The 20,744-nt window shown below is 41.6% G+C and overlaps 4 protein-coding genes and 1 long non-coding RNA gene across 5 annotated transcripts; 3 read left to right on the top strand and 2 right to left on the bottom strand.

Moving 5' to 3' along the window:
• Positions 1-2,343: 2,343 nt before the first annotated feature.
• Positions 2,344-3,765, top strand: LOC136421394 (uncharacterized). The gene is made up of 2 exons (XR_010753447.1): positions 2,344-2,444; positions 3,134-3,765. It is a non-coding gene; the product is annotated as an uncharacterized lncRNA (long non-coding RNA).
• Positions 3,766-3,909: 144 nt separating this feature from the next.
• Positions 3,910-4,233, top strand: LOC136422200 (somatostatin receptor type 2-like). Its single transcript, XM_066409846.1, has one exon. It carries the CDS (start codon positions 3,910-3,912, stop codon positions 4,231-4,233), a length of 324 nt encoding a protein of 107 aa, XP_066265943.1.
• Positions 4,234-5,204: 971 nt separating this feature from the next.
• Positions 5,205-7,035, bottom strand: LOC136422199 (uncharacterized). The gene is made up of 4 exons (XM_066409844.1): positions 6,981-7,035; positions 6,510-6,579; positions 5,961-6,118; positions 5,205-5,601 (listed from the first exon to the last, which is right to left on the bottom strand). Exons 1-4 carry the CDS (start codon positions 7,033-7,035, stop codon positions 5,465-5,467), a joined length of 420 nt encoding a protein of 139 aa, XP_066265941.1. The 3' UTR covers positions 5,205-5,464.
• Positions 7,036-9,016: 1,981 nt separating this feature from the next.
• On the top strand, positions 9,017-14,864 carry LOC136421388 (zinc finger protein 420-like). The gene is made up of 2 exons (XM_066408654.1): positions 9,017-9,257; positions 11,741-14,864. The coding sequence occupies exon 2, from the start codon at positions 11,754-11,756 to the stop codon at positions 13,437-13,439; it is 1,686 nt and encodes a 561-aa protein (XP_066264751.1). The 5' UTR covers positions 9,017-9,257; positions 11,741-11,753; the 3' UTR covers positions 13,440-14,864.
• A 596-nt stretch (positions 14,865-15,460) lies between these two features.
• Positions 15,461-19,899, bottom strand: LOC136421384 (zinc finger protein 107-like). The gene has a single exon (XM_066408640.1). It carries the CDS (start codon positions 19,740-19,742, stop codon positions 16,206-16,208), a length of 3,537 nt encoding a protein of 1,178 aa, XP_066264737.1. The 5' UTR covers positions 19,743-19,899; the 3' UTR covers positions 15,461-16,205.
• Between the last annotated feature and the right edge of the window lie 845 nt (positions 19,900-20,744).

The raw sequence follows: 20,744 nt of genomic DNA, 5'->3' as shown, positions 1-20,744 counted from the left end.
ATGTGTATGATTTTGAGTATGAGTGAGTGATTGGTTGATTGAGTGAGTGAGTATGTTAGTTTGAGTTTGAGTAGTGATTGATTGATTGATTGATTAACTGAGTGAGTGAGTGAGTGAGTAGGTTAGACATGAAACAAATCAAAGGGGCGAGTACGCCGCTCCCGGGATTCGAGCCCCGAACTCCCGATCCGCACGGCAACGCCTTAACCACTACGCTAAAAGGTCGCGACCAGTTAGCCTGGTCAGTTGGAGGCGCTTGAACCCCCACTGTTACAGACATAAGCTAGTATGAGTTTGGGTGTGCATGATTTTGAGTGTGATTGAGTTTGAGTATGAGTGAGTGAGTGAGTGAGTAAAACGTGCATGATTTTGATATGATTACTCATAATCAACATTGTAAAATAAATGATTCTGATTTTTTTTTTTTCTCTCATCAGGATGTCTGCCTTTTTCAGGCAGGTGATCAACCCGCAAGACAAGAAAAAGTAGTGAAGTCACCTAAATCTCCGTCATCAAATTTAGTCTGTTAATTTTTGTACCCGTGTGGGGGGGGGGGGGGGCTTTAATATCAACGAGCAATATCTTTAACGGCCTTGTTATACAGAGAGCACGTTCAGGGGTGTAATTAGAGGAAGACTAACGCCATTTGATACGCTGTTACCTATTCTATGAATAAGATTCTAAACTGTTGCAACGAGAGAAGACTGCTTGGATTAAAGCACTCTACTGTACATGTATTGATTCAATTTAATATTGTAATGTTACTGCAATATAGACGACACTGCAACATTTGATGTGCATTATGGAACAAGATTCTAAACCTTTATTACAAACATTTTCTATTGAGGATCTATAATTCAAATCTTTGTCGAGGGATGAGTAACTCTTTCACATATCCAACTGAAGTTTATCAGTTAAACAAAGTCAATTTTGACGCCAGGTTTGTTTGAACTCTGTTCACTCTTGGCTTAAACGCAAGAGAACAGTCAATCTTCATGAATTTCATGTCACGGAGTTACTGGTAACATTGCATCATTTATCTTCAGTAGATAGGTAACCTAAATTCGGGATTTTTCAGATAATGGTTGACTGAAATCAATCTAGCAGAACAATAAACCATCCTTTTTTTCTATTATTCTGTCAGTATCATGTACTATCTTTGCACTAATCATATATATGGTAGATTTTGTCTCTAGTCGTGCTGACACCATAATATTTCAACTTGAAACTACCGTCCGCCGCAAGCACAATTACGGTGCTGTCGGACAGGGGGGCACATTAATTCGGGAGAGAAGATTCGTCTTGAATATCTTACCGCTAATCACATTTTATACAGCAGCTATTCGTTCCATCCTTGGCTTGAGGAGAGTGCTATGGATATAGACGTGTCCAAGTAAAAAAAATACACGAAAAAACGGCCGTACCGCACACATCAGGCCTACGGGAACAACCCGTGTGTTGAGTCGGTAGTTATAGAACGTCAAAGTCGACATTCACCGTCATGGCAACGTGTACATTATTCATGGCAAGTTAGCCGGATGTCGTAGCATTGATAATACTACTATGTCCATGCATGCCTTGTTGTGTTAGGAGCAAACTTTGAGGAAAATATCGTCCTCAGTCCACAATCACACGCAACATTTAGACAAAAACGTGTTCCTCACAAACCTTTGTCGTCTGCTTGACAACAGGATTCTGGGTAATGATATGGCGGCGGGAAAATACACGTGCCGTAGGTTGTAGCAACAAAGAGGGGTTTTGTTGATCGATCACACTTAGAGTCCAATTGCAGGTCAGCAATTTTAAGAAAATAAGTTGTCTTGTAAATGATTGTGTTTAGCAGTAAGAGGATGTGACATTTGTCTTATAAACCAGCCGACAACGATGTAGTGTGAGTCTCCCACGAAGCCCTCAGACTGTTCCAATAAGGGACGGAGAGTTTTTGTCCTCGTCGCCTTCTAATGCATGCTTGTCGAAGCTTTTCAGACAGTGTTCTGAATACGTTAGTCTGTCAAGTTTGCATTTCTAGCGGTATTACTGATGTTGCATCTAGCACATATCCCTAAATACCCCGTTTTCGAAAAATCCCGAATTTAAGTACCCCACGAATTTATGTTACCCAACGTTAGATAGATAATGTGCTGGCTGTCTTTTGGCTTTTGAAATGTGACTGAATGGTAAAGTAGCATCATAAGTTTAAGAAGCTGTTACATTAGTTGAAACGTTGGGCAAAATTTTGCTCCGTAAAATATTTCCAGTTTAGGTGCCAAAATCCTGCAATAGGGGCCTCCTTTGCATAGCGTATACAAACACCATCTGATCTATTTTTAGATCGATAGAACAGGTACAATGTCCGACGCTCCCTTTTGCGTTTGGACGGACGTCACATCCTACTGTCGTCACATCCGGTTTTGTCAGTTCTACGCAGATCTTGGTGCAAGCAGGTACGTTTAACCAATGAGGTTAAAATACCTCCTTGGTTTAACTAATGATTCTTTTTGTTTGTTTTAACAATATTGCAAAGCAGTCGGGTTTCACTCGAAGACTTCCAATATAGTAGACATTCGTAAAATAGACGGGCTTTTACAGTTGGCAAGTGTATGGCTTGACTTGGTATTCTAATATATAGCAGTTTGTTTAACATACTGGATAACATAACGCGATATTATTATATCAACAGTATACTGCTCATAGTAAGGAAAGTGTGTACGTTTGTGTAACACGCTGATCTTGATACATTGTATGTTATAAAACAATCTATTTATTCACATCTATTGCAGTAGTGTACAATGGTAGAATACATGTATGACAATGTTGTGCGAAACAAGATGGCGGCAAGAAGAGGTTGCCATCGTGACGGAGTGGAAGTTCTGGTTCTGCAAGTCGCTCAAATCGGCGTAGTCTGATATGTAATCAATAGATTGGATCTGACCTGAAAACAAATTACTCTTTAAAGGAATCTATGGCAAAGTAGCCATTGATTTTGTTTATGGTTGTTTTAAGTATCAATATCAGTGACAAAACATGTTTCGACATTGTTTTTAGGCATTTTAAGATTATATCTCTTATTTCAAAGACTTATATATGAATATATCCGCTAAGTTTACCCTTTGATCTATTATGTATATTTCAGAGTATCGCCGCTGACACAAACAGTTTCAACAAAGCAAGAACATTCAAGAAACGATGGCGTCATTTCCGGGATCAATATTTCCACCGGAAATGGACAACGGTCCCCAAGTTAGTGTATCTCCTCCGTTCTCAGTTACCGCTTCGTTGGAGAAAACGGTCTGGTTTCCAACGGTGCACCTAATCCTCGCTGTCATTGGCTCTTTGACGAACTCTCTTGTCATCTACATAATAGCGAAGAAGCCGAAGATGAGGACCTATCCGAACATCTTCGTCTTGAACCTTGCCGTGGCCGACTTCATCTTTTGCACGGTGGCAACGCCGCTAACTTGGGTCGTAGTGCTACTGAAACTGTTCGGCGGGTGGCTACAACATGTAACGTTTGTCAGCTATGACGCGTGTTCCTTCGTCAGCGTGCTATGTCTCACAACACTGAGTATCGAACGTTACCAGGCTATTTCAGACCCTATAGGCCACATTGACCGCAGTTCGAGGAAGCGCGCTTGGCTCATAAACGCCGGTTTATGGGTGTTAGCAATTGTGTTAAGTGTTTTGGGATATGTATTTATATTCTTACCAGCAACATCTCGAGTTATGCAATCTCAAGATCTTATCAACAAGGATCTTGCAAAGACACTTTTTAGTTTCCTTCTTTCTTTTGTTATCCCTTTGTTGATAATCGTCATCTTTTACGCACTTTTGGTCAAGACCTTAAGGCAAGATAGCGGTCTGCCCGCTGGTTCTAGGAATGACATTAAGTCACGTAACCGTGTCACAAGGATGGTGACCGCCGTTGTTGTAGCCTTTGTTGTATCCTGGCTGCCAGGACACGTTTTAAACTTGGTGTACGTCTCAAGCGCAACGGCAGACAATAAGGCATTGTCCTACGGAACTTGGGTGTGCTTCATGCTACAGATCGTCAACTCAGTCGCCAACCCGTTTCTGTACGCTCTGCTCGGAGAGAAGTTTGGGTTCTACATCCGAGAGATCATGTGTGTGACGGGTGTATGTAAAGAACGTTACAGCAATAGGAGTAAGCAACAAAGGAAAAAACAAGACAACGGACAAACAGCAGATAAGGAGACAGCTTCAACGAGCCTTTAATGTCAGATCATGCATCTGTTTTTACCTCTGGTATTTTGGTATAGGAATAGTTTAGAAAATACAAATAGTATAGTGATTATCTTTTAGCCTAATGCTATGTCACCATTATGTTTTCTTCATCAATAAAGAAATTGCGGAAAGAATTAAATATTGCAAAATGTGTAATGGCTCAATTGTTGAAAAACGGGGTTTCTACAGAATGTCCGGACACCCAAAGGTCAAGTACGTCACTGAGGAAAGCACTGCGTTCTCTGCTTGAAACTATCTTCCAAATGTCATAAACTGAAGGGTAGACTTTCAGAACCCCACTTGATTTCGAACGCATGTACGAGGAGTTGCCTAACATTGTGGTAAACGACAAGAAAACTTGATTGCAACAAAAATATTAGCAGGTTATTTTCGGCAGCCGCGCGCGAGGTCAGAGGTGCAAGGGTCTTGGTTTAAAGTGTCGCACGCTAGCAGCACCAAAGTGCCTCTTGCGGATAGTGGCGAATTGCAGTTTATAATTTGGATTGTGTGTGTTGAGGTTGTCGGCAGTTTTTTACATGATGTAGGGTAAATGTGCTGAACATATAATGAATTATATCAATGCATTACCTTTTGTTCCCGAAGACTGCCCGGCCGGGCCCCGGATTGGAAATGTGACCCTAGCATAAGAGACGCGTCTCTACATTAGCCACGGTGTTCAGAAATAACTCATGAATGGAACCATAAACGACGAAAAAGTCAAGGATACTGACGAGATATTTGGGAGGCAAATAGCGAGCATCTTCCAACCATATCTGATCCAAATGGTCCATAATTCTCCTCATGTATGGTTCAGGTCCGTGCCCATTTGGATCAGATATTAGCGGAAGAGTGTTTAATGATATATCTAAACAAGGTGACAGTGTCAGTGATAGGAGTAAGTAACGAAGGAAAAAAACAAGAAAACGGACAAACAACACAAAGAGAAACAGATTTAACGAGCCTTTCATCTTAAGGTCAAAAAGACCTGCATCACTTTTTATTCCTCTGCGATATAGGAAATGGTTTAGGAAATACAAATGATGATTATCCGTCAGCTTTTAGCCTAAGGTTATGTCAACGTTTCATCAATAAAACAGGAAAGAAACACTGCAAGCTTGGAATGGCCCATTTCTAGGGAAAGGGGTTTGTTATTACTGGCCCTCAGACAATAGACAAAATGGGACTTGGTTGACCCAAAGAGGCTCTGTCCTTGGTTTGGCATTTAGGCATCGATGCTTGCGGCCTCGTCCTCATGATGATCATGATGATGTAGAGGGTGCTCGTCACCTGATTCCGTCACGTGACCGCAGGTCTTGATGGAGACAACCATGACGTCAGCAGTCCCTACGTCATGACCACCTGTTTAAACACGACATTATCATGATCATACACTTGTCAAAGTAAACTCCGAAGGGTGAAGGTGAAGGAAGTGAACTTTGTTCAATAGGCATTTCCCAATGTAAACCAGAGGTAACGTGTCGTTACATCCTGTCCTTGTATGTTGGCCAGTTGTTGACATTGTTTGAGCTTGTGCTCTCTGTGTTACATTGGTGGCAGCGGTGGGATTCTAACGCAACCCGTCGTAATCCATGGGAGTGCAAACTGGATTATCTTCACGCAATCAATCCTTGATAAAACAAGTAATGCCCACTGATACCATTGACCATAAGACGCTTTTTATGGGTCTATATGTACTAAGGATTTCAAGGTAGACAAACCTGCCATATAGTTGACGTGAGTGGACTTCTTGGAGTACAGGATGTGCGGCACGCGCGGGTCACGTGTCTCCCACTCACACACGTTATCATCTTCAACTACCACCAGCCAACCGTTGTCTGCGGGACAACCGCCATAGTTTCGGTTGATAAAGAAACTCCTGAAATATATATTTTCGGGGACATTGACAATAAAACAATAACAATCTATCACCCTTACAACCTGATAGATTGCTATTTTTTGATAAAATGATAACAACCTATTACCTATCACATTGCAAGATAAGTCCTGATCATGAGTGATTGTCAACTGACTTGCATCACAGCATTACTGCCCAGTGTGAATGTGTCTTTCTCTACTTCATCCAAAGTAGCTCACATAACTGATAAACCTGCCAAAAGCGGGACACACCAGTTTTGTACGTGCATTACAGGTTGCCAAAAACCAGGCTTACATGTACAGGTTTGATCCAACCACCTCACACTCTGATTGAAAATTAAGACCATAGACTTTAGCTATCAATGTGGCGTTCAACATTTTAAAGTGCGCACCTTGGGTATTCGGGATTCACTTCACCTATGATCGAAAAAGAGTTTGTAGTTTCTGTTTTCAAAGGTCCAACTATTTTTCGGGTGACCAGAAAAGCGGTCCAAAGATTTATAGTGTCAAATGGTGTTCATTACTTGTTGTTGCAGGAGCTGATTCCACAATTATCAAATTATCAAATTCCATAATCATTCAATATCAATTGATTGGCACGCACTCTGCAGACATATAACAGGATCTAAGGTACCCTACGTCATTTACCTCTTTTCGATTAGATGTGACCTGATTCAGCAGCAATCTTGTCTGGGGGGCATCCCCGTAACACTTCAGGCATAAGAAACTCAATATCTACGGCATGAGATCGCCAAATCCCATTACATTGTCCACGTAGGTCTAGAGTGCAATGGGACTGATAAACAGTTCTCGATACCCTTTGATTAAGGTCATATAAAGATATTGACAAACATGTTATATACCTTCGACCCCCACCAATACCGCCAGCAAGGCCAGGCAAACAGCAAGAGGGGACATCGCGTATGACTTCCTTTGTCACTAGAACACATTGAGGGAAAATCCAATTCAGTGTAATACGGCATGGTTTTAGACAAGGAAGTTGGTACAACCAGTCGTCTTCTTTCTTTAACTTTATGGTTGTTGGCGTCTGTTGTCAACAAGCTGCTAAAGAATTTGTAAGTAAATGTATTCTTAGACTGAAATTTTGTATGAAGTACGAATCATTGTATACATGTACTTGCTGAGTGTTTCCGTAACTTTCTTGTTTGTTTCAATAAATTTATCAGGCCGTCAACAGCAAACAGTAGCATGTCAGTCACCTTGAGAATAGTACAAAGATCAACCATATGAGTTCCATGACTCGACTTTCAATGACCGATTGTGACTTGTGTTACTGTGCCCTTGCTTTGGCTAGTCCCCAGTACAAAGGTCCAATTATTTTTCGCGTGACCAGAAAAGCGGACCAAAGATTTGTAGCGTCAAATGGTGTTCATTACTTGTTGTTGCAACAGATGATTCCATACAGGCGACTACCAGTAGAATTGACTAAAAAGATCACACGAAGAAAAATTACAGTTATGACGGCGTAAAACTTCGACACTAAAGCCCAACGATTACAATCACTGTAAAACTGGGCTAAATATAGTATAAACTAAAAGCACTGTCTAGATACACCCTTGCTTTGCATTGTAAAAACATGTGTAAAAACTCTGTGATTGAATCATCCTTTTTCAATGTGACGTACCGAACCTGTGTGTGCCCAAGTACCCACTGTAAGTCATTTAACATGATGTCTATCATTGAAAAAAATCTTTAACAGTGCTGTTGAGTACCAGTAACCATGAACTGATAAGCATCTACTTTGTAAAGTAAAAGTTACAAATTTTATAAACAGCCAGTACTTACCTTATAATTAAGCTTAAGCACGACAGCAGAGAGGTGTTGAGTGGTTGACGGTCACCTCCCCGAATGAGCTTTGGACAGACCTACACTGACGATGTTTGCAGGGAAAAAAGACCTAGCCATGACCTTCGTTATGTCCAATAAGAGACTACTATGGCCAGATCTATCCAATCACAGAGCCTGGCGGGGCCATGATGGGCTATCCAATCAATAACAATCAGGGCTTGATCAACCCTACTTCGTCAGTGAAGACTCGAGGAGTTTCCCATGGGCATATGTTGTACCGAACTACACAAACACGTAGTATTATGTAGTTCCCTGACATGATCGTTGATCTTGGCCAGCCCTGAATATTGTCACTTAAATTGGATATTTAAGAGTGTCCTTTAGCAGCTAAGAAGATAAATGCTCCTGCATCATACACTTGGTCTGAGGCAATGCGAGATTTAACCAATCAGAAGAAAGATTAGAAAAATCTAATGATCATAATTGTAAATCCATTGGACTTGCCCATTCGTCATCACTCAGCAGTCAATCAACACTTATCGTAGGAAAACATTCGGGTTACTTAGTGTTATATTTCTGCAGTTAAAGTTCTGCAGTTATCGGGCTGACAGACAGAGGGCGCTGAAACATGACCGTGAACCAACAGATGCTGGATATGGTTTTGAAAACGGTCAGACCTTCAGGTAGCATCCACTACCTTTCATCAGTGACACAAAGACGGTTATAGGGTACCCTATAGGTACGCGTAGGTAGGGAACAATGGGAAAAATCTTGGAAACTCGGGGTCAAAGGTGGTTGCTATGTGTTGATAGGGAAGCCAGCCCCCACGTCGTTGGGGGTCCTCATTGACCTCCTTGGTGACACGTATAGGTCAAAAAGAAAATAAAACCTCATTGATAAGAACGATAAGAACGACAGGTCTTTGGGAAGATGATCGTACGATCTGTTCTCCTGTTATGTTTAGACTTTAGGTTGGTACGAAGGTTAAAATTCACAATCTTCTTTTGTCCGCATTTAGTTTCAATGCCTTTGTCTTCCCTATTGTTCCCTTTTGTAACTCACTGTATTCGGTATGGTGGACGTCTCGCGGTATATTGTCTGAGAGGCGAGCTCTGATTGGCCACAGTGATTTCAAATGAGACGCAACTGAGCCTCACGGCGGAACGGTGCTTAAACGGTCATTTCCTAAATCCTGAAGTTGTGAGCGGACACGTAAGTCCACTGTGCACGTAGCCTGACGTCTGCGTCAAACTTCGAGATAGGGAGGCTTCAGATATCTTCAGGGCACAGCCAGGACACGGATTTCTTCATCGCTGATAAACAAAGATAAGGTGAGATTGTTGTTTCCACTATTTTCCCCGTCAAGTTAACTGTCTTGAAGAATTGAAAGGCTTTTCATGACCAAGGATCTTATTTCAACCTTCCTGGCACGATCTATTCTGGAACCCGGTAGTAGGGAATATATACATTACACCAGAATACACATTAAGAATGAAGAAATCTATCTATCGAAATGTAGTATGCTTTGATGAGTAAACATCACAGGTTGCTATATCTTGGTATTAAAATAAAATGATGTCACAGACCAGACTACGTTTAAAATTAAATTTCGAATTAAACTTAACCCTAGCCAATGAGGTTTAGATCTATTTCTCCTTTCAATAACACACCAAAGCATGATGTATTTTGGTAGATTTTACCCTTTATATGAATCTTCATTAGCGAAGCCATTAGCTATGATGTGTATTCCGGTTAATAGTCGTACCGCGTATGTTCAATCAAGGAGTGAGTTCAAGGACTCCTAATTTGAGGTTAACCGCATTGGTTCAATGTTGTCATGCTCGATCACATCACATCACCGTATCTTTATTTCTATATTTAAGGTCCTAGTAAAAACAAAAACTGAAAATAATTGAAAGCAGTACAGTACCTAGCAAGATTTGACAAACTTCTGTATCGGTTGGGATATACCAAGGAGGTGGATATACGGAGAAATCAGACAGATGGTGGACACTATTATACAAAAGACCTTCAAAGAAGCCAAGTCATTGTCTGCAAGGTTCAATAGGGCTCGGTAACAAGCCACAAAAGGTCACTTGTAGAATATGCATGAGTAGCCTGGTTGTCAGGCTGTTGCTAGGGAATACACATGCCAGCAACAGTGGGGATCCGGTGGGCTTTTAAAACAAGTTTTCGATGCAAATCGGACTGCTTGAAATCACACATAGTTTCAAGACTGTCTCTCTAGAAGGCTTTAAGTGACAGCCAGTCCTTTTGTAAAAATTTGTATTTTGAGCTGTTTTGAAATTGTACTTATATTATATGTCCGGGGGGCTGACAATGCTACAAGAAACCAGGTATAATACAACAAACAATAAGAAAATGGCACAAGCAACAAAAGGTCACTTGTAAAATATGCATGAGTAGCCTGGTTGTCAGGCCGTTGCTAGGGAAAACCCAGGGCGGCAAACAGTGGTCTCTGATAATCTCCAAGCAGATCCACACCGGGCGCGAAAATCGTATATGCTAGCCAGAGAAGGTCCAGTCAGCCAGAGAGGGTCCAATCAGGCCGGGCTATTGGACCCTTTCTGGTGGACTGGACCTTCTCTGGCTAGCATATACGATTTTCGCGCCCGGTGTGGATCTGCTTGGAGATTAGTCTCTGAAACAAATTTTCGATGCACATCTTATCGCTTGAAATAACACTAAGTATTCGGACTGTCTTTGATAGCCTCCTTAGCAGGCTTACTGTTTGGGCTTTTATTGAATTACTTTATTTTTTATCTGTTATGTGATTGTATATCAGTTTCACAGCCACGTGTTTTGACACGAGCCCACATTCGGTGACCGCCTGTCCCCTTCCACAGGACATTAATACTGATTCTTCTTCCACAGTATTCTGTATTTAAATACTACCACTGGTAACTGCGGATACACGCCAAGAGTTAGACAACAAAGGAACAGACACAAACCTACGAATACCCTCTTCTTATATATGCCATTGATTATCTCCATGAAAAATGGAGATATAGTTTTGGGTGTACATGTGTCCGTGCAAGTGTGTGTGTCTGTCTGCCTGTGTGTGTGTGTGTGTGTGTGTGTGTGTGTGTGTGTGTGTGTGTGTGTGTGTGTGTGTGTTTCCAGATCTTTGTGGTCAGCATAACCTCTGGATGGTATCTAGTATGTGGGTAGGTGTTGGGAATGCAAAGGTCAAGGTCCACTTTGGGTCCCCTGGCGTGTGACCTTGGTACTGCAGCAGAACTACCGTTTTTTGTATCTTTTCACCTGGACGTGGTATATTTCTTGATTTTGGCAGATAACTTGCAAGATAGCTTGTGATGTGAAAAAGACGTGGTGTAGGTTTCTGCCCCTAGCATCTTGCTCTGGAACTGCAGGGGCGTTTTGTCAAATTATTCCAAGAGGGAATAATTGAACAAAGGACCGGCGAATCCCCGTGATATTTAGTATGCAGGTAGCTTAGACAACGAATCAACGGGATTGATTATTAACTTGCATAATCAATGAGGGAAATCTATTTAGACTCAAATACGTAAGAGGTGAAGCATTAACAGATACCAAATATGCAAATAGATTCCTGATTTGCATAATTAATGCAAAATTGCCATGATTCTTGTCTATGTAGTAAATCATTGGACTGTCAACATTATGACCTCCGTGAATTTATCAAAGATGTTCTTGATCAAGCACAGATTATCTAGTGAAATTACATCTAAAGGCTATTGAGAGTAGCAATAGTATTATGTTTTTCATTTTTAGTCATATTGCTAACTATTTGTGCTATTCCTGCATGTAGGGTTATCAGTTTTATGAAGATGGCAGCCAAATCTAAATCTCATCCAACACCACAAGAGGAAGGGAGGGAAGGTGACGGGAAGGATTGTGACACCAAGCCGCACCAGTGTGGGATATGCGAGAAAAGTTTCATGCAGCCGAGTCAGCTGAAGGTACACATGCGGACTCACACCGGTGAGAAACCGTACGGATGTGAGGAGTGCGAGAGACATTTCACACAGCCGGGCGCTCTAAAGGCACATAGGAGAACTCACACCGGGGAAAAGCCTTACACGTGTGAGGAGTGCAAAAGGCATTTCACACAGTCGAGCATTCTAAAGACACATATGAGAACTCACACTGGGGAGAAGCCGTACACGTGTGAGGAGTGCAGCAAGCAGTTCAGGCAGTCGGGTGAGCTGAAGGTACACATGCGGACTCACACTGGTGAGAAACCATACAGGTGTGAGGAGTGTGGCAGGCTGTTCACTACGTCGAGTAGCCTGAAGAGTCACATGCTGATTCATACAGGGGAGAAACCTTATAAGTGTGAGGAGTGCAGCAGACAGTTTGGTGAGCTGCGTAAACTGCGTAAACACATTCGGATTCACACTGGTGAGAAACCGCATGCATGTAAGGAGTGTAGTATGCGATTCATCACATCGTCTCAACTGAAATCTCACATGAGGACTCACACTGGTGAGAAACCGTATACATGTGAGGTGTGCAGTAGTCAGTTTAGTATGCTGAGCGTTCTGAAGATTCACATGCGGACTCACACTGGTGAGAAACCGTTTAAATGTCCAGGGTGTAACAGAGGGTTCAGACAGCGGGGTGCTCTAAAGACTCACATGCGGACTCACACTGGTGAGAAGCCGTACAGGTGTGAGGAGTGCAGCAAACAGTTCACTACGACAAGCAATCTCAAAAGTCACATGCGGACTCACACTGGTGAGAATTTGCTTGCATGTGAGTATTGCAACCGACGTTGCGGCTGTTCGAGTGATCTGAAAATACATATGCGGATTCACACTGGCGAGAAGCCCTTCAAATGTGAGACGTGCAGCAAACAGTTTACAAGGCGGCAGCATCTGAAGACACACATGCTGACTCACACCGGTGAGAAACCCTACAGATGTGAGGAGTGCAGCAAACAGTTCAGTGTCTTCGGCAACCTTCAGAAACATTTGCAAACTCACACAAGCGAGAAACAATACCAATGTGAGCGATGTAAGAAACACTTCGGTCAACTAAGTTATCTGAAGGTGCATATGCGTACTCACACTGGTGAGAAACCGCACAGATGTGAGGAGTGTGGCAAACAGTTCACTACTTCGGGACACCTGAAGACTCACATGAAGACTCACACTGGTGAGAAACCTTATCAGTGTGAAAAGTGCATGAGATGCTTCGGTCATTTAAGCTATATGAAAGTACACATGCGGACTCACACTGGTGAGAAACCCTACAAGTGTGACAAGTGTAGGAAGCAGTTCACAGCAGCAGGTAACTTGACGAGTCACATGAAGACTCACACTGGAGAGAAACCGCACAAGTGTGACGAGTGTAGCAAACGGTTCACTACAGCTTCTAACTTGAAGAGTCACATGAAGACTCACACTGGGGAGAAACCACACAAATGTCAAGAGTGTGACAAGCAGTTCACTGCGAAAAAATCTCTGAAATATCACATGAAGACTCACACTGGTGAGAAACCGTAGAGATGTGAGGAATGCGACATGCACCCTCAAAAAACCTTGGTATCACATGCAAACCAACCATGTTTGTGTTCTTTTATACGTTATCGTGTATTGAATAGACTTGATCAGCATCTTCTCTATGTCTTGTATTTATTTATAAGAATAGCCTGCTTTTACCGAGCTCTAAGGAGCTACCATGATGTATGCCTGTAGCTGACACAGCACCATCAACGGAAAAGTGTTTACTGTACACGGTGGCGGCGTCGTTAGATACTCCATGCAATTCTGTCTTTGAAATTTACTAAAGACTTGGTCGAGAAATGTAGTTTTGTCTTTGAAATTTACTAAAGAATTGGTCGAGAAATGTAGTTTTGTCTTTGAAATTTACTAAAGAATCGGTCGAGAAATGTAGTTTTGTCTTTGAAATTTACTAAAGAATTGGTCGAGAAATGTAGTTTTGTCTTTGAAATTTACTAAAGAATCGGTCGAGAAATGTAGTTTTGTCTTTGAAATTTACTAAAGAATCGGTCGAGAAATGTAGTTTTGTCTTTGAAATTTACTAAAGAATTGGTCGAGAAATGTAGTTTTGTCTTTGAAATTTACTAAAGAATCGGTCGAGAAATGTAGTTTTGTCTTTTGAAATTTACTATAGAATTGGTCGAGAAATGTAGTTTTGTCTTTGAAATTTACTATAGAATTGGTTGAGAAATGTAGTTTTGTCTTCGAAATTTACTAAAGAATTGGTCGAGAAATGTAGTTTTGTCTTTGAAATTTACTAAAGAATCGGTCGAGAAATGTAGTTTTGTCTTTGAAATTTACTAAAGAATCGGTCGAGAAATGTAGTTTTGTCTTTGAAATTTACTAAAGAATTGGTCGAGAAATGTAGTTTTGTCTTTGAAATTTACTAAAGAAGTGGTCGAGAAATGTAGTTTTGTCTTTTGAAATTTACTATAGAATTGGTCGAGAAATGTAGTTTTGTCTTTGAAATTTACTAAAGAATTGGTTGAGAAATGTAGTTTTGTCTTTGAAATTTACTAAAGAATTGGTCGAGAAATGTAAAAGACTTAATGTTGTATACACAGGAAAATTATGCAATTAGATAATATGAAAACTTTGCAGGCCATAACTTTGTATCTGCAATGTTTGTAGTTTGATAGATCATGGGTTTTAGGTCATAAAGTAAAGTTTAAAGTACTTGCCCCATGGCTTGATTCATACACTGCATTGATATTCTCAGTATGTTTGCTTTGTTTTGTTTTAACGTTAACACTTCTTAGGCACCCAATTCCTTATGGGTTATAAGAATAGGAAGCAGCTACTAGTACTTACTATCCTAACACGTTGTAATTTAAAACTATTGCTAAACTAACTGAAAGGTTCTTGGTAAATCTTTTAAGGTTACCCGTACTTGTCTGTAGTTGTTTTTAATAAAGATGCACAAGTTAATTACTCTATGATGTGATCATTTCTTGGGAGAGTGAACGATGGATATTAGAAAACAAGGCCATTAAGGCCATGTTGATTTGATTATATGGATGTACATCCTCTGGGAACCCCAAAAGTGTGTGAGAATAAAAACAAATTTAAAGTTTGGAGAAAAAGAGTTGACTTTATCATGAAATTTACGTGATCAGGAACAAACTAGACACACAGAGTATGGCATAAGAAATTATATATTTTCATTCTTGTTATTTCAAAACATGCTCTTTGAATTTGATTTTGGCATTCTACAACATTAGTGCCCGTTTTCCGAAATATTTCTTTGGAATTTACAGCATGTATTTTCCCATTTCGCAACTGCTTTGTATGATTTACAGTATGGGCAAAAACTTTTTGTTTGGGGGGTGGGGGGGGCTGAGGGACGAAAATTGGTGCGTGCGCAGATGTCAACCATACATTCAAATCAACATGGCCTAATAGTTAGAAATTAAGGATATCCTCTCTTTTAGTTGTACACATTAACACAATCTATTGATCCATTGATTGCCGGACTGGAAGCAAATATTTCAAAATATAGACTTTGTATGACAATGAAATATGACTAGAAAATCTGATTTTATTGCTAAATACAAAATCAGCAAAAGCCAACAATGTTATAAATTATGGCAGGGATTGGGAAACTATGCCACAACATGGACATGAATTTTACAACTAGACAAAAAAAAAACATTTTCTGTAATCTATATTAAATAATGACCGAAAAGAAAATATCTGAGATTTTTACACAGCACCATATACAGAAACCTTAATGTTCCATCTGCATGAGGAAATAACAGAAAAATGTGTTTTACAACTCTCTTTAAAAACATTAAAGTATAAACACAAAGGAATTGGCAACCTGTAAGCATATATTCACATTGAGTAGATATAAGAGGTGAAGAGCCAGTAACCCCGGCCCTCCTTCTAAAAGTATTCCAGATACTGCAAGGAAATTTGCTGACCTATGTTAAGGCACTACAAGGTGGACAACAGCAGTAGACACTAGATAGCAGTACTGGTTTTGGATCTAAAACAGCATTCAGTTTTTAATGTTCATTTTGAAAAAGACAATACAAAACTAAAGAACTAACCAAGGCAATCAAACATAGCGGTATTAGCATTCACCCAATAAGGCATTACATATACAGAAACTACACTGCTCCCTCTAGCAGGACATAAAGAAACTGCAGTGTGCAATTAAAGACACAAAAGCACAGACAAGCCAAAAGCAAAACTTCACTCCATTGAAGTTTGACAATGTAGTGTACAAAAGTCTTAGGCAGTTCAGAAGATGTGTCTATTCAATTATCAGGATAATTTCATCCTCTTAGCCGAGTGAATTGTTGCAATGTGCTTTGATAAGGCAGAGCTGTCACCTGAGCGGAAATCACACACTCCACACATGTAGGGTTTCTCCCCAGTGTGCGTTCTCTCGTGTCTCCTAAGATCGCCTGCGCGTGCCGTCTGGTACCCGCATACGTCACAGCAGAAAGGTTTGACTCCGACATGTCCTAACTTATGCTTTGCTAGGTTCCACTTGTGCGGCGTCCTGTACCCACATTCCCCGCACACATACGGACAGTCGAGGGTGTGCGACTTTGTATGGTCCTTCATACGCGCAGTAGTATTTGTTATGTATCCACACTCCTCGCATATGTACTGCGTCTTACTCTTGTTGCCACATAAAGCGGACCGGTACTCTGGATCGTTTGTGGGCCTCCTAGTTCTATGGATCTTCTTGTGTCTATTCATTTGAGCCTTCTTTGTGGTAGTGTAGCTGCAAACGTCGCACACACGGGATTGGTGGTTCTTCTGTTTGTGTTTCTGGAGATTGGACTTGTCGGCACTTTGGAATCCACACTCGTCACACAGATAGGGCTTCTCGCCTGTATGCGTTTTCATGTGTCGGACAATGTCTGTAGACCTGTTGGAAGTGTAGCTACACTCCTCGCAAGAGTGCATCTTTACATGATAGTTCATCTTGTGTACATGAAACTCCGCCCTTACAGTTGTAGTGTAGTCGCAATTCTTACACCTGTACTGCTTCTTGACATTTAAGTGTTTTCTGATGTGTTTGATGAGGTTGGACTTGTCTGCAGCCCGGTATTCGCACTGCGTGCAGTTGTACGGCTTCGCTCCGGAATGGATGATCATGTGTCTTACGAGGCAGTCTTTGCGATGCGTAGAATAATCACAAGTTTCGCAGAGGTAGAGATTCATACTTCTTGGTTTCCCTTTAGTCTTAGCAGCTTTCTTGAGTGAGCTGGACGTCGATTCTTTGTCCTTACTCTGATTGTCATCTGCAGATTTGATTTGGACGAGGCCTTCAGAAGTGTCAACCACTTTCTCTGACAAAGTTGAATCCGTAGCACCAGTGATTGCAGTGGTATCATCGGTATCACCATTACTGACACAGTCGTTGTCCTCTGTTTCCCATTCCTCTATGTCCAGCCTGCCTTCAGAGCTTTCTTCTTTGTCACTTTTAACTTTATTTTTAGGGCTACCAACTTCAGAACTGTGATAGAGTTTGATGTGCTTCACGAGACCGTGCTTGTAAGCTGACTTGAAATCACACTGTAAACAGCTGAACGGTTTCTTGCCTGTATGAACTACCTTGTGCCTAGCAATTTCCGACTTCCTCAAAGAACTGTAGCTACATTGATCACACTTATGAGGCAAGTCTCCAGTATGCATTACCATATGCTTGACAAGGTCTGACTTTCTTATTGCCTCATAGTCGCACTCGGCACACTTGAATATGTTGCCAGTGTGTGTCCGCTTATGGCTTTCAAGGTCTTTTTTTCTGTGTGCACTGAAGCCACACTCCCCACACTTGAAGGGTTTGTCAACTCTGCCATCTTGTTCCAAACCCTCAGTTGAACGGGATCTTAAGAAGTCTTCATCCTTGGACTGACTGTCTTCTAGAATTGCAGCCTTGCCTGAGTCGTGTCCCTGAGAAATTTCTTTCTGGAAGGACTTTGTGAAGTTTGACTCAGTAGTTTCTGTGTCATGATCGCTTTCACTCGTGCCAGGCTCTTGTGCCTCATCGTCCTCTTTCAGTGAACTAACAGCTTCTTCTGTGGATTTAGTGCCTTCATTGTTAATGACAGAGTCAGTTTGGTCCACTTGATTTGATGTGAGCATCTCAGTTTCCACACTGGTCTCCACTTCAGAACTGCCTAAGACCTCTGAGCTTTTGGACATTTCTTCTAATCCTTCAGGGTTTAATGGACAATCAGCTGGCAAAGAAGTAATATCTGATAATTCATTATCAGTATCAGCTTCTGAGTTGTTCACGGTTTCTTCAGCTGTGAGGTCTGACTTGTCAGCTTCAGTCTTGTCCAAAATGCTGGATTTTCCGTTTCCATGGGAAGTAGTGTGTTCAACGAGGTCGGTTTTACTTGGTGTGCTGTACTCACACTCTTTACACTTGAAAAGTTTGTCTACGTTGTCTTTCTCATTTGGGACGTCATGTACAGTACTGGGAAGATCTTCGCAACCTTTGTGCCTTTTCTGCTGATGTCTTAAAAGATTACACTCGATAGCCGACCTGAAGCTACAAATCCCACACTTAAAGGGTTTTTGTCCTGTATGGGTCCTTAAATGCCTGTCAAAGTCTGGTTTCCTCCCTGTTCCATAGTCACATTCGGTACACTTGAAAGGCATGTCGCCTGTGTGTCTAACCTTGTGAGACTCAAGGTCAGATTTCCTCAGCGTACCATAGTCACACTGGTCACACTTATAGGGAAAGTTGCCGGTGTGTTTTAGGTTATGCCTGGCCAGCTCTCTTCTTCTTCCTGTACTATAGCTGCATTCTGTACACTTAAAGGGTTTGTTGGTTGTTCTGTCTTTCGTGCCTCTGCCTTGGTCTAAATTCTCAGCAGTATGGAGGCTTTTATGCCTGACCAGACTTGATTTTCTCGTTGTTGCATAGCTACATTCATCACACTTGAAAGGCATGTCTCCGGTATGTCTTGTTTTATGCAAAACAAGGTCCGATTTCCTTGGTGTACTGTAGTCACACTGGTCACATGAGAAGGGCTTTTTGCTGGTGTGTTTTTTCTTATGCAAGGCAAGTTCTCTCTTCTTTCTTGTACTGAAGCTACACTCCTCACATTTGAAGACTTTGATACTTGTGCCGTCTTTCTTGAGTCCAACTTGATCTGAGCTCTGCCCGTGATCTTTAATCAGGTGCCTTGAGAAACCAGACTTGTGAGCAGTCTTGAAGTCGCACAGCTCACAAGTGAAGGTCTTCGTGTGAACTATTTTATGCTTCTCTAAGTCTGACTTTCGGACTGTACCATAGCTGCACTCGTCACACTTGAAGGGCATGTCACCCGTGTGTTTAATTTCATGCCTCGCAAGGTCTCCTTTTCTAAAAGTGCTGTAGCTGCATTCTCCACACTTAAAAAGTTTGTCAACACCTGTACTAGCTCTTTTCAGTGTCTTTCTGTTACCTGTGGTTGCAGTATCTCTGTCTTGACTACCCAAATCTTGTGTTGACTCAGAGTTCTTTTGCAAGGATGTTTCAACATGTACAGTCAAATCACGACAGTCATTTCTTTCACTGGTGTTTTTAGAGGTTTCGTCATCTTTAGATGACATGCTCCAGCCGAAATTCTCACTGACGGTAACACTGACAGGTACAGCAGCATCTGTAATGCCATCATCATCACCATCAATCCTATCATCATCATGAACGTCATCATCACTACTGCTACTCTCAATGGTGTATTGAGTATGATCCACTTCTTCAATGGCAAATTCTACTGTCACTTCTGTACCTTCGAAAGTGCTGCAAGAGGCAGGCAGAGTGTTCAGCAATGGGATAGTGTTTACAGGCATCTGTGAAGAGTTAGTTGCAACTGAAGTTGCCGTAATGTTGTTTTGTACATTATTGGATCCAGTAATGGCCCCAAAAAGGCTACAAGGAACAGATGGTGTGACCAGTACATGACTAGTTCCTTCTGGTATCTGCGAAGACTTAACAGGAGAACTAATAACAGCATTGGTTCCAGGTATGGACTGCAAAAGGTTGCCAGGAACGAATGTAGAGGCCTGTATACAACTAGTTCCTTCTGGTGTCTGTGAAGGTAAACTAACAGTCGTGCTGTTTTGTACATTGGATGCAGGTAACTCTAAAAGGCTGCAAGGGACAGACGTGGTGGCCTGTGCATGACTAGTTCCTCTCGGTACCCTTGAAGGTAAACTAATAACAGTTGTACTGTTTTGTGGACTAGATCCAGGTGTGGTCCCCACATGTGACGTCTGGAGTACATCCAAACTGTTGTCCAGATCTGAGCTTGCTCCTGTGTCCGCCCTGTGGTACTCTTGTTCCATCACATCCTGCAGAATCCCCAGCAGACGTTCCCGACAGTTTCCTGTGGCGCCGGTGTCTGTACTGATGTTCCTTCTCCTGAGTTCTGTAACCACCTCTTCCATATACAGCCTGGGTAACACAGCCAGGGTCACTTCTCGGGACAGGCCACAGGGTTCCTCTTCCACTGCAGCCATCTCTCTCTATATAAACAATAACAGGAAGAATATTACAAATGTGAGCATACTACTGGTGCAAGCAGAGGAATGGGTCTGGCTGACAATTTTTTAGTCATTTTTGTCAGGCTTTCTATCTTGTCCCATTTCTTTTCTTTATGTCGCCAACGCGACAAAAATGCCTAGAAACATGTCAAAAACCAGCCAGACCCATTCCTCTGCTTGTAGTAGTGCTGACCAACATGTAACCTTCATTAACATTCAATCCGCATAAATCCGCCAATTTGAAAAACAGTGTGTTTGAGAGATCTCTGGTGCAGCACCCCCCAGGTATGCACACGAAAAATGAAACCG

This window comes from Branchiostoma lanceolatum, chromosome 16, assembly GCF_035083965.1.
Source record: "Branchiostoma lanceolatum isolate klBraLanc5 chromosome 16, klBraLanc5.hap2, whole genome shotgun sequence".
Classification (NCBI taxonomy): domain Eukaryota; kingdom Metazoa; phylum Chordata; class Leptocardii; order Amphioxiformes; family Branchiostomatidae; genus Branchiostoma; species Branchiostoma lanceolatum.
This window is presented reverse-complemented; position numbering and strand designations above follow the sequence as displayed.

Bases quoted from the DNA above. Each gene is read 5' to 3' on its own strand.
- LOC136422200 (XM_066409846.1), top strand. From the start codon at position 3,910: ATGGTGACCGCCGTTGTTGTAGCCTTTGTTGTATCCTGGCTGCCAGGA.
- LOC136422199 (XM_066409844.1), bottom strand. From the start codon at position 7,035: ATGTCCCCTCTTGCTGTTTGCCTGGCCTTGCTGGCGGTATTGGTGGGG. The intron at 6,580-6,980 runs GTATATAACATG...CCCGAAAAATAG, and splicing joins GGTATTGGTGGGGGTCGAAG to TTGGACCTTTGAAAACAGAA. The intron at 5,602-5,960 runs GTTTGTCTACCT...GTGTTTAAACAG, and splicing joins TCACGTCAACTATATGGCAG to GTGGTCATGACGTAGGGACT.
- LOC136421388 (XM_066408654.1), top strand. From the start codon at position 11,754: ATGAAGATGGCAGCCAAATCTAAATCTCATCCAACACCACAAGAGGAA.
- LOC136421384 (XM_066408640.1), bottom strand. From the start codon at position 19,742: ATGCCTGTAAACACTATCCCATTGCTGAACACTCTGCCTGCCTCTTGC.